Source organism: Vipera berus (genome assembly GCF_964194415.1).
Source record: "Vipera berus genome assembly, chromosome: 6".
NCBI lineage: Eukaryota > Metazoa > Chordata > Lepidosauria > Squamata > Viperidae > Vipera > Vipera berus.
The window spans coordinates 15,317,628-15,330,760 of NC_138208.1; the positions used below are offsets into that span (position 1 = coordinate 15,317,628).

Below are 13,133 nucleotides of genomic sequence, written 5' to 3' on the forward strand. Positions count from 1 at the left end.
TCGAACCTGGGCTGATTGTATATTAGGCAGTTGTTTTTAACTTGCTGAGCCACAGGTTCTTTCTCTCTTTTTATTAGCTAGAAGGCAAGGCTAAATATATGTTAAGTATTTGTCAAGGCTTTGTGAAAGCACCTTGCTAATTAACTCTTTCATTCCTGCTTTGGCCTGTCTCAAGGCTTATCCACAGGATATAGTCAACTATGACAGCTCATTATTTGTGCAAATTATTCAAATTGCTAATAAAGAATTTTGGGAGGCTGAGATGGCCATTTCGAACTCTTTATGTTCTCATCAGTCAGTCATACCCTTTATCTGAGATTCGAACCTGGGCTGATTGTATATTAGGCAGTTGTTTTTAACTTGCTGAGCCACAGGTTCTTTCTCTCTTTTTATTAGCTAGAAGGCAAGGCTAAATATATGTTAAGTATTTGTCAAGGCTTTGTGAAAGCACCTTGCTAATTAACTCTTTCATTCCTGCTTTGGCCTGTCTCAAGGCTTATCCACAGGATATAGTCAACTATGACAGCTCATTATTTGTGCAAATTATTCAAATTGCTAATAAAGAATTTTGGGAGGCTGAGATGGCCATTTCGAACTCTTTATGTTCTCATCAGTCAGTCATACCCTTTATCTGAGATTCGAACCTGGGCTGATTGTATATTAGGCAGTTGTTTTTAACTTGCTGAGCCACAGGTTCTTTCTCTCTTTTTATTAGCTAGAAGGCAAGGCTAAATATATGTTAAGTATTTGTCAAGGCTTTGTGAAAGCACCTTGCTAATTAACTCTTTCATTCCTGCTTTGGCCTGTCTCAAGGCTTATCCACAGGATATAGTCAACTATGACAGCTCATTATTTGTGCAAATTATTCAAATTGCTAATAAAGAATTTTGGGAGGCTGAGATGGCCATTTCGAACTCTTTATGTTCTCATCAGTCAGTCATACCCTTTATCTGAGATTCGAACCTGGGCTGATTGTATATTAGGCAGTTGTTTTTAACTTGCTGAGCCACAGGTTCTTTCTCTCTTTTTATTAGCTAGAAGGCAAGGCTAAATATATGTTAAGTATTTGTCAAGGCTTTGTGAAAGCACCTTGCTAATTAACTCTTTCATTCCTGCTTTGGCCTGTCTCAAGGCTTATCCACAGGATATAGTCAACTATGACAGCTCATTATTTGTGCAAATTATTCAAATTGCTAATAAAGAATTTTGGGAGGCTGAGATGGCCATTTCGAACTCTTTATGTTCTCATCAGTCAGTCATACCCTTTATCTGAGATTCGAACCTGGGCTGATTGTATATTAGGCAGTTGTTTTTAACTTGCTGAGCCACAGGTTCTTTCTCTCTTTTTATTAGCTAGAAGGCAAGGCTAAATATATGTTAAGTATTTGTCAAGGCTTTGTGAAAGCACCTTGCTAATTAACTCTTTCATTCCTGCTTTGGCCTGTCTCAAGGCTTATCCACAGGATATAGTCAACTATGACAGCTCATTATTTGTGCAAATTATTCAAATTGCTAATAAAGAATTTTGGGAGGCTGAGATGGCCATTTCGAACTCTTTATGTTCTCATCAGTCAGTCATACCCTTTATCTGAGATTCGAACCTGGGCTGATTGTATATTAGGCAGTTGTTTTTAACTTGCTGAGCCACAGGTTCTTTCTCTCTTTTTATTAGCTAGAAGGCAAGGCTAAATATATGTTAAGTATTTGTCAAGGCTTTGTGAAAGCACCTTGCTAATTAACTCTTTCATTCCTGCTTTGGCCTGTCTCAAGGCTTATCCACAGGATATAGTCAACTATGACAGCTCATTATTTGTGCAAATTATTCAAATTGCTAATAAAGAATTTTGGGAGGCTGAGATGGCCATTTCGAACTCTTTATGTTCTCATCAGTCAGTCATACCCTTTATCTGAGATTCGAACCTGGGCTGATTGTATATTAGGCAGTTGTTTTTAACTTGCTGAGCCACAGGTTCTTTCTCTCTTTTTATTAGCTAGAAGGCAAGGCTAAATATATGTTAAGTATTTGTCAAGGCTTTGTGAAAGCACCTTGCTAATTAACTCTTTCATTCCTGCTTTGGCCTGTCTCAAGGCTTATCCACAGGATATAGTCAACTATGACAGCTCATTATTTGTGCAAATTATTCAAATTGCTAATAAAGAATTTTGGGAGGCTGAGATGGTATAGTTGACTATATCCTGTGGATAAGCCTTGAGACAGGCCAAAGCAGGAATGAAAGAGTTAATTAGCAAGGTGCTTTCACAAAGCCTTGACAAATACTTAACATATATTTAGCCTTGCCTTCTAGCTAATAAAAAGAGAGAAAGAACCTGTGGCTCAGCAAGTTAAAAACAACTGCCTAATATACAATCAGCCCAGGTTCGAATCTCAGATAAAGGGTATGACTGACTGATGAGAACATAAAGAGTTCGAAATGGCCATCTCAGCCTCCCAAAATTCTTTATTAGCAATTTGAATAATTTGCACAAATAATGAGCTGTCATAGTTGACTATATCCTGTGGATAAGCCTTGAGACAGGCCAAAGCAGGAATGAAAGAGTTAATTAGCAAGGTGCTTTCACAAAGCCTTGACAAATACTTAACATATATTTAGCCTTGCCTTCTAGCTAATAAAAAGAGAGAAAGAACCTGTGGCTCAGCAAGTTAAAAACAACTGCCTAATATACAATCAGCCCAGGTTCGAATCTCAGATAAAGGGTATGACTGACTGATGAGAACATAAAGAGTTCGAAATGGCCATCTCAGCCTCCCAAAATTCTTTATTAGCAATTTGAATAATTTGCACAAATAATGAGCTGTCATAGTTGACTATATCCTGTGGATAAGCCTTGAGACAGGCCAAAGCAGGAATGAAAGAGTTAATTAGCAAGGTGCTTTCACAAAGCCTTGACAAATACTTAACATATATTTAGCCTTGCCTTCTAGCTAATAAAAAGAGAGAAAGAACCTGTGGCTCAGCAAGTTAAAAACAACTGCCTAATATACAATCAGCCCAGGTTCGAATCTCAGATAAAGGGTATGACTGACTGATGAGAACATAAAGAGTTCGAAATGGCCATCTCAGCCTCCCAAAATTCTTTATTAGCAATTTGAATAATTTGCACAAATAATGAGCTGTCATAGTTGACTATATCCTGTGGATAAGCCTTGAGACAGGCCAAAGCAGGAATGAAAGAGTTAATTAGCAAGGTGCTTTCACAAAGCCTTGACAAATACTTAACATATATTTAGCCTTGCCTTCTAGCTAATAAAAAGAGAGAAAGAACCTGTGGCTCAGCAAGTTAAAAACAACTGCCTAATATACAATCAGCCCAGGTTCGAATCTCAGATAAAGGGTATGACTGACTGATGAGAACATAAAGAGTTCGAAATGGCCATCTCAGCCTCCCAAAATTCTTTATTAGCAATTTGAATAATTTGCATATATATATATATATATATATATATATATATATATATATATATATATATATATATATATATATATATATATATATATATATATATATTGTGTGTATATATATTGTGTATATATATATATATATATTGTGTGTATATATATTGTATATATATATATTTATTGTGTGTATATATATTGTATATATATATATATATATATTGTGTATATATATATATATTGTAATCCCCCACCCAATCAGAGCACACCTCCACCCACAGAACACACCACCTCTGGCAGTTTAAAAAAGAGGAACAAACAGCCACATGCTTCTCCCAGAAGAAGGAAGCAGAAGCCACCAGCCTGATGATGACGGATGGGATTCCGTCGAAACGTCGCTCCTACACCTTTAGTTCTACGCGGGGAAAAACCCGAATAACCAAAGATCCACATACGAACACCCGCGAAAACCTCAGAAAACAAATATATGTGTATATATATATATATACACACACACACATATACACACACACATACACACACACACACAAACATATATATATATATATATATGTAAAGTAAAGGTAAAGGTTCCCCTGCACTTGCGTGCTAGTCGTTTCCGACTCTAGGGGCCGGTGCTCATCTCCGTTTCAAAGCCGAAGAGCCAGCGCTTGTCCGAGGACGTCTCCGTGGTCATGTGGCCAGCATGACTAGACGCCAAAGGCGCACGGAACGCTGTTACCTTCCCACCGGAGTGGTCCCTATTTTTCTACTTGCCTTTTTATGTGCTTTCGAACTGCTAGGTTGGCAGAAGCTGGGACGAGTAACAGGCGCTCACTCTGTTATGCGGCACTCGGGATTCGACCCGCCAAACTGCCGACCTTCTGATCGACAAGCTCAGCGTCCTATTGTGCAGGTTCAATACATGTGATCAAACAAAATTCAAGAGCAAGAGGCAAACCAGGTTAAGGCTTCTAAATAAAGAGTGCAGTCATTTATCTATACTGAATTCTTAATTTTTCTTAATAATTTATGTTATGACTATAACTAATAACAATAGAAATAATGTGGGAATTAAATTTGTTTACCTTGTGATCTGGGTTCTTGGATAAATTAGGAAGTGCCTATATCCTTTGGTGCAATACAGAGTCTTCAAATAAAAGCACATGATGTATGACTAGACAAGTCTTGGCAGTATTATTTATTTATTATTTTATCCTTTCCCCTCCAGTTTAGATGGGCATGCATTTCTTTTTTGGTTGTTTCTTTGGGTGAGTTGAGTGAGAATCGGAACAGTTAGCATGTGTGTGTGCATGTAACATACATATACACTATACACCAGAGTTCCCCAATGTTTCTGGCTTTGCAGATGGGGGGGGATGGGGTGGAGAGGGGATAGTTCCACTTGAGCTGCCAGCAAGCGTGTGTGCATGCAGCTCCATTTGTGCAAGCAGCGTGCATGTGCACTTGCCGCTCACACAAATGGAACCCACACCCTCATGTGCTTTGCACAAGTGAGGATGTGTGCACGCTCACTGGCCATTTCTGCAGCCCGGTTGCAATCCCCTCACTATCCATAGTAGGCAGCAGCCCACAGGTTGGGGACCCCTGCTATACAGTATATGAAAGCTTCTTGACTCCCTAAGCAAATTGCAATGAATAGGAGTTTTTGCATGAAAATATTCTCTTCTTAAAAGCCTACGAGGCAACACCTTTATTTTAAGCTTCCTTCAATGTCCACGGGCTCGTGTTTAGAAGATGCTAAGGGACTACTGGAATTTAATTACAGCTTGTCTGTAGTATTTATATGGATTTGTACATCATCCTTGGTGACAGGCTCATTGTTCAGCCTAAATTTACTTTAATAGCTTTATTGTTTAATAGTAGTAATGTACCAGTCTGGTTTTGAACCGTAAACTTTAAATGTCGGCTTTTTCTCTTTATGAAAGACTCAGAAAGTGTAAGGATTAGGAGGGCTAATAGCCAACAGTACTCTGGATGTTCTGTCAATGGTCTTCAGTTTCTCAAGGCAGAATTGCACGGAACCAGGACAGATTAGTTCATGTGAATGAACGTTTGGAGTAGAAAACTCCATAATTAAGTATTCGGTTATTGTACATAATCATGGGAAAGTTTGAATGCAGTAGCTTTAGCCTAAATGACACTGTGCACCTTTCATGGAGGTAAATGCGGAAGATCTTAAGAAGTTCTGTAGCAAATTGGAAGAGATGCAAGCCAAGATATAGAATGGGGCTGTGAGAGACAGGTAGGATAATGTCCAGCAGAATTCCAGCATGAAATTGGATGCATGGGATGGAATCAGGGATCACCAGAATATTCCCGAAAGGGCTTGTTACTGAGAGTAGATCAAGAAGGTGAGCATTTTCCATTTGCTTTGGGTCTGACTCAGTGGCTTCTAGCTCACAAACTCCTGAGTACGTCCTAAAGGTGCATTTCAAAAGGCAAACGGACTGTCTGTTTTTTTTCCTTGAAGAGATTTTGCTTCTCATCCAAGAAGCTTCTTCAGTTCTGGCAATGGTGGGGAATAGAAGAATTTATATTCCTTTCAGTCATCTGGTTGTTAGCACTCTGGAAGTCTGTTGTTAGCTCTCTGACAGTTATTGAGCCCACTTGGGGGGGTTATCTATACCAGGGGTAGGCAACCTTGGCTCTTTTAGGACTCGTGGACTTCAACTCCCAGAATTCCTGAGCCAGCCATGCTGAGGAGAAAGGGAGAGGTTTCCAAGCTGAGCCATGGTGGCTCAGGAATTCTGGGAGTTGAAGTCCACGAGTCCTAAAAGAGCCAAGATTGCCTATCCCTGATCTATATCCTCAGGGTTACCTGCATCAAGGTGCAAATGGGTGTGGAAACTTCTTGGAACTGCTGAAAGAACTGTAGGATAAGTGGGGTCATATCATTCATCACCTGGATGACTGAGAATCCCCTTAGACGTTTAGCGCCCAAGTAATTGTGAATAAAACTGCAGCTTTGAAATTATATCGGCATGGTATTTTCTATGCTAATTAAGAATTTTTCTATGTGGTCCTTGGTGCTAAATGAAGAAATTTTTATTAGTCTCAACAATGTTTGCTACATTTAAAGTGGCCCCTTTTCTAGGTAGCTGTTTCCTGTTTAAGTGGTTTGCAAAAACATAGTTAAAAATATTGACCACAGTAAATCACCAAATGGAGTCAGGCCTCTCTGCCCAGTGATTTCAGTGGGAGTTGAAGCCTTGCCTCAAAATTTCCCTTCATTTTTGAGCTTCATTGTTGGATGCAATAACTATATTTACTCACTAGATGACACTGCAGCACACATAATATCCCAGAGCTCTTTTGCAGCTTAATGTTTTGTGACAAATAATAAAAAGTATGAAGATTAACATTCCAAATGGTTAGCATACCAGAATGGAATAATAAAAACAGAATGTTGCAGAGAATATTGAGGTGAAAAATAACATGTTATTATTTCAGGGTACCGGTTTTCCCTATGATAGGCTGTGTAGAGTTTTATAATGAGGGCAGAGTTCACTGCTGATTATTGCTAGGGAAAGTTTCTGTGGAAAGTTATTTTTTCTTTTATCTTTTGAATCTGCTGCATTAAGCAGTCTTATCCCTAAGGGAAAAGCGTATTGTTCTGTTTCTGCTTGATAGCACACAAACAAAATGCATCTTGGAACCGGGCCATTTCCAAGCCAGCAGTGCAAAGCTATGGAAGTGATGAGCATCCTGAACTTATGATGGGATGCGGGTCATATTTTTGCTGTAAATATGGTCTTAAGTGGAACAATGTGAAGACTGGATGTCTTGGAACACGTAGGTAAAAATGTAGAACTTGATATCCTGAACTGCCCCGTCTCTTCTTTTTGAGACTGTCCTGTTGATGTTTGCTGTTCTCCAACATTTGGCCTTTGAGGCGAAAATGTCATGTGTTTTCCATTCATGTAGTTCAGTAGATTCCAACACAGAGTTCCATCTCTCTGTACCACTACCTTGATGCAGATATATCAATTTTCTCTCCTCCACCCCCTTCCCAAGTACTCATGCTCTACTTACTTCTGTTCCATCCTCTCCAACAGTCACCGCAGTCTCTCCTGAGTATTTTACTTAGGTCTAAGATCTGCCTCGCTGAATGGGTCTCTCTACACACCATCCTATTCTCTCTTTTCTACCTGTTGCTTTCCCATTCATTAACAGTTCGAAAGCATGTAAAAATGCAAGTAGAAAAATAGGGACCACTACGGTGGGAAGGTAACAGCGTTCCGTGCGCCTTTGGCGTCTAGTCATGCCGGCCAAACTGCAACAGTTTCTATTCACTCCAAACGTTAGATAATACCAAACAATTTGACTTTGATTTATTTTACTTTTCTTTCTCCTTTTTTTATCATAATCAGCCAAAAGTAACCTCTAGTTTTGCTACCATAAAGGCTGCCAGGTTGCTCACCTCTTCTCTGCCTACTAAGAACTTGTGTATTTTGCTCCAAGATTTTAGGCACTGAAGTGTAACAGCTTTTCTTTTTCTTTTAATTCCATTTTTCCCATGGCTTTTTTTTGTCTCAGAACCTTTATAGCTGCAACTCCTACCAAAAATTTCTTCTTTTAACCTGTCACTTGTCCATCTCAAGGCCAGTTTCAGTGCCAGTTCCTTCCCCCCCCCCTTTTGACACCATTTTGCCCAAGGAAAAGTATGGAAGAATTTAAAAGCTTGTTTTGTATTGGATAAGATGGGGGGGGAGGAAATCTTGTCCAATACAAAAACAATTGGTGAATTGCAGATTTTAGAATAAGTTTGATTGCTTTGGAGAAATACTCATGTATAGGAAGAAATCTTTCCAGGTGGCATCTGTGGGTTCTTCAGTGCCCCTTTCCCTTTGTGGGAAGTCAGCCCCCCAGAGAAGGAAATATTAAAAGGGCAGAAAAATATATTTCCTCAAAGGATCTTAAAGAGGCAGAAAAGCATGCCCAGTTTTCTTAATAGCCCCACCTCTCCCTCCCCCAAGCAAAAACCAGCTCTGTAGAAATGCAGATGTAAATAATCCAGGAAGGTTGGAGGCCCCCAGCTAGAAGATTAAGAAGACAAAGACACCTAAAATCTACATACCCCACCCAAACTCTAAAACAGGACATAATAGGATTAACCCACAGATGCCAAAGGGAACACTCAGACTCAGGTCAAAGTTTATGCCACAGGAAGAACGCTAAACAAAAGACTCCAGAGTGTATAAAAACCCACTCCCTACATGTGCTTGCTCTCTTTTCTTCCAGAGCCATCTTCCTGTCTGGGTGTCCTCTTCAATACACTGCAACCTTCTTCCTAAAGCAGTCACCATGTTGTTTATTCCTGGCTTAGATTGAACCACGATGAAGACTTTTCCTTCAACAATTGATTCCACACACCGCCACCCCCCAAAATCAGTCTGTTTGTGCCTCTCTTATAGAAGGAAAGGTAAAGGCTCCCTTCATGAGACTGAATTCCTAGTGACTGACCATATTGATGTAGTTGCTTGACAGTAGTAGGGAAAATCGTTTTTGTCTCTTGAGTTCCTAGTTTCTGGAACCTATAAGTCTGATCCTACTTAACTTTTGGAGATCAGCCAGGTTAGCTAGATACTACCTTGTGGGGAGCTGGTGGACTTTCGGGAAAAGTAATTGTATGGGGGAAAGCTTTGTTTCTTCCCTTGTATACATTCTGTTGTTTCTTGGCTGCACGGCCTTTTAAATGCTGCATATTACCAATAATGCAAAGAAAAACGCGCCAACTCAATGAGTTATATAATGAAATCAACCGAGCAGCGAGCTGTAGCTTTTGTTTCTGAAAGATAGAGAGATCCCAGTTCATTGCCATAACGACAGCTTCTTTCAGAGAATAGCAGTTTGTATTAGGACCAAAACCCCCCCACCCCAAAGCCCCAGAAAAAGCAGATATAATGTACTAAAGCCTTTTGATATTCTTTTCAACGGTACAAAGCTCTGTCAGAAAGAAATATGATTCAGTTAATTTTTTAATTCGTACACTTGAATTTCAGGGGCTCTCCCCATTGGAAGGCAATTAACAGGCTTGTTTTTCTTCTCGTTGGAATGTGTTTTCTAAAGTGAATTCAACAGAGATCCACTTTCAATGATGAGCGTTGACCTCTTTTAATCACTGCTGTCCAGCGATGGGCCTGTCAGGCAATTTAGCTTCAGGTGCATAATAGCAAGTTATTACAGAGATAGAATCACTTTAAGTTTCTAGACAGTGGAAGCCTTCCCAGAATCCATTAGCGCCTGATTGAATTACTCAGATTTGAGCATGTGAAGGTTTTGTACGGCAGCATGTAATCCATGAGAGTAACTAATCATATCGTATTGATTTAGATGCTGCTAGAATGGGAAATCTAATTGTGAGATGGTGAAAGCTTCTTGGGCAATCTGGACTAATGACTGTGTTTGTAATCCCATTTGCAGGTGAAAGTTCTGAGCGTATCTGTGAAATGTAGAAAATGACACCCTTTACTGGACTTTGAAAGCCCACTAAGGAAGGGGAAAGCCCCGGGGGTGTTTATCTTAATGATATTATTGTGGTGTGCATTTCAGCAGCTTTTTATTTTTCCCCAAGATTTTGTTTTCTTTTTCTTTTTCTTTTTTTCCTTCTTTTCCTTACTTTTGCTGCTGGAAATGATGTTTGACTAATGCAGCAAACACCATGGGAAGAGGTGTTAACCATTGCAAGTGCAGCGAGAAACAGGCTCTGTTCAGCTTCTCTTCTACTAGGAAGCTATTGAGTGTAACTTGTCCTTCACCCTTGCTGGAATTCATGCCTCAGTTGTGATGGAATAGTGGCATTCTTAAGATCCATGCTCTTACAGGAAAAACCTCAGCACATTTATCTTATGAGGTTGAGGAAGCCAAAGGCAATATTTTGTCCAGATGGCTTTCTTTGCTAGTGTTTAGTTTTTTGTGACACAGTAACAGCAAGCATAATAATTTTACAATGCCCTTTCATCCTGGCATGTTGAGCAGTTGACCTTGAGTAAGGTCTTTGCAACACAATTCTGTATCTATGGCTCTCACGTGATAACTTTGTGTGCTATTTTGCATTTAATGATCCATTTATTGCATTAGGCTTAATGCCTTTCATCTATTTTCTTTGTAATGTTCTAGTAGTGTAGCCTGGGGCTATAGAAATATACATCTACAATACCATGACTCATTTAGCCAACTTTTTGACATGGCGATATGTCTTTAATAAAGCATGATTAAGAGACTCTACTCTGTGCAGATGAAGCATGTATATACTTATCAGAATTCAGCATGCCAACATTAACATCCAGCTTAAATCCTACACTGTAGCCATTCCTGTGCCAGACAGCTAGATTTATTTATTTATTTATTTATTTTTGGGACTTATATGCCGCCCTATCTCCCGAAGGACTCAGGGCGGCTAACAACAATAAAATACAACGATACAAAAGTTAAAAAGAATTAAATTAACAGCCCCAATAAAATAAATTAAAATTGAAGTTAAAAATTAAAAAACATTTTAAAAACCCTAATGTGAAGGTTTTGTACGGCAGCATGTAATCCATGAGAGTAACTAATCATATCGTATTGATTTAGATGCTGCTAGAATGGGAAATCTAATTGTGAGATGGTGAAAGCTTCTTGGGCAATCTGGACTAATGACTGTGTTTGTAATCCCATTTGCAGGTGAAAGTCACTCCAGGTCAGCCTGATGGAAAAGAAGTGTTTTAAGGCCGCGGCGAAAGGACCGGAGATCCGGGGCCATCCGGAGCTCAAGGAGAAGTTGGTTCCATAGGGCTGGCACTCCCACAGAATGGCATCACAATGTATTCAGATACTTTCTGTTTCAAACTAGAAATGGCTCCAATATGTGAAGTAACTGGCTATCACAACCTGGTGTTTTGGGATGGCAGATTGTAATCCCAATGCATTGTAAGGCTCCATTGTTGGGAAGGTTGCTTTAGAGTATAGGCTTCATGTTTCTGTGCTCCAAAGGCCTTAGAGCAGTGTTTCTCAACCTCAGCAACTTTAGGATGTGTGGACTTCAACTCCCAGAATTCTCCTGGCAGCAAAAATGCCAAGCTTGAAAAACACTCCCTTGGATAGTTCACAGAGGGTGAAAATAGGGAAGGTAGCACAGGCTGTGTAGAGTGGTTTTGGCAAGGCAGTTGTTAACCAAGACTCTCAATGTTCAATTGGATTGGAAGCTGTGGTAGGAATATAACAAGTAAATTGAAGAGGATAGAGACTTCCTCCTGAATATATTCAGCATTTTTGTAAAAAAAAAAAGGATTTCCTGTCTTATCTGGGTTGATGTTAAGTGGGTAGACTATGTTTGACCTTCTGACCCATTTTCCTCCCCCTTTCCCTAAAGAATTTCCCCCTCACAGAGTTGAGAGATTGCTTAAATAATCCGTCTCTTCTCAAACTCTTCTCCCCTAGGAAGTTAATTAATACCCTCCTACCAGTTTGTGCTGCAGTATGAAGTGGCTCCAAACTCACAGCCGCCAGCCCCCTCAGCAAATGGCCAGCACCGAGACATTCTTTTTAATGTGTATTCCCTATTGCATGCTTGCTTACTCTCTTGTAATCTGTCCCTCTCCATTGGATGTAAATGCAAACATTAATTTCCCTTGCTAATTATCCCAGAACAGAGGAGAGGATTCCAAAGGATGGGAGAGTGGGTAAAAGGACTCTAGTACTGGCCTCTTTTCTCCAGCTTCCTTATGAGTTGACTTCTGGGAATATAGTCTTCCTTGCTGTTCAGACTCACTGGCTGTTTGAGGTCTTCTCCTAATGCTATAAATATATTCCAGGCGATGTCTTAATAAAACTTTTCCAAGATTTATTAGTGTCCTGGCATATCCCTTGGTGTCCTTCGTTCTTTGGTATCCATCCTACAAATTCTAAATTAGGTGTCAACACAGAGATTAATGAAAATAGCAGGACATGGATTTATTTTGTAAACTTTTTGGGGGTGAGTAATTCTTCAGTTGAGCACCATGGCTGGTTGAGGAGATGGTTATTCATCTCTTTCCTAAAATATAATCCCTTATGATGTAAACGTCTGTGCTGTCTAGACTAGTTTCGTGTGATGTTTTGAGGTTTGCTGTGGATAAAGATTATCCAAAGGCAAACACATTTCCTTTCCTTTGATTGTACACTGGTGACTCAGAACTTTGGACTGAGTGCAAAATCTCCTGAATATGAAATAATGAGAAGAATGCGAAGAAAGAGCTAGTGTCTAAATTAACTTCTAATTTTTTCAGCCTGCCTATTCTACTACAGTATTTCTCAATCACATAAATTTTAAGAAGTGTAGACCTCAATTACCAGAATTCTCCTGCCAGCTGCCTGGGGAATTCTGGGAGTTGAGCTCCATGCATCTTAAAGTTGTTAAGATTCAGAAATACTGCTATAGCAGTACTTGCAAGTAAGAATTCCTAACAGCTGAGAGTTAATATTTCTCAGAGACAAGAGTGATGCAGAAGCTGATAGATACTGGGGCTTCAGCTTATTGACAGTTCTGTTTTTCTGGATGTATATATTAAAATTTGCTGAATAAAAGCATCTTCAATAGCAAGGACTGAATACTCCAGAAAATTATGTTATGTTGAGGCTGACATAATTAGCTTTGGTTGAGAACAGCTGTTCTTTTTGTGAACCCAGTTGCAGATAGAGCATATCTGTGCTTTAAGTTCAAACACAAGTAGG

The 13,133-nt window shown here is 39.5% G+C and overlaps 1 protein-coding gene across 1 annotated transcript in view; it reads left to right on the top strand.

The window, feature by feature from the left end:
• GRAMD4 (GRAM domain containing 4) overlaps positions 1-13,133 on the top strand; it is a 204,639-nt gene that overhangs the window by 174,298 nt on the left and 17,208 nt on the right. Inside the window, exon 19 of the mRNA XM_081330928.1 lies at positions 11,106-11,201. Coding sequence (XP_081187054.1) covers positions 11,106-11,150 — 45 coding nt within the window. The 3' untranslated portion in view covers positions 11,151-11,201. The remainder of the gene's footprint in view (positions 1-11,105; positions 11,202-13,133) is intronic.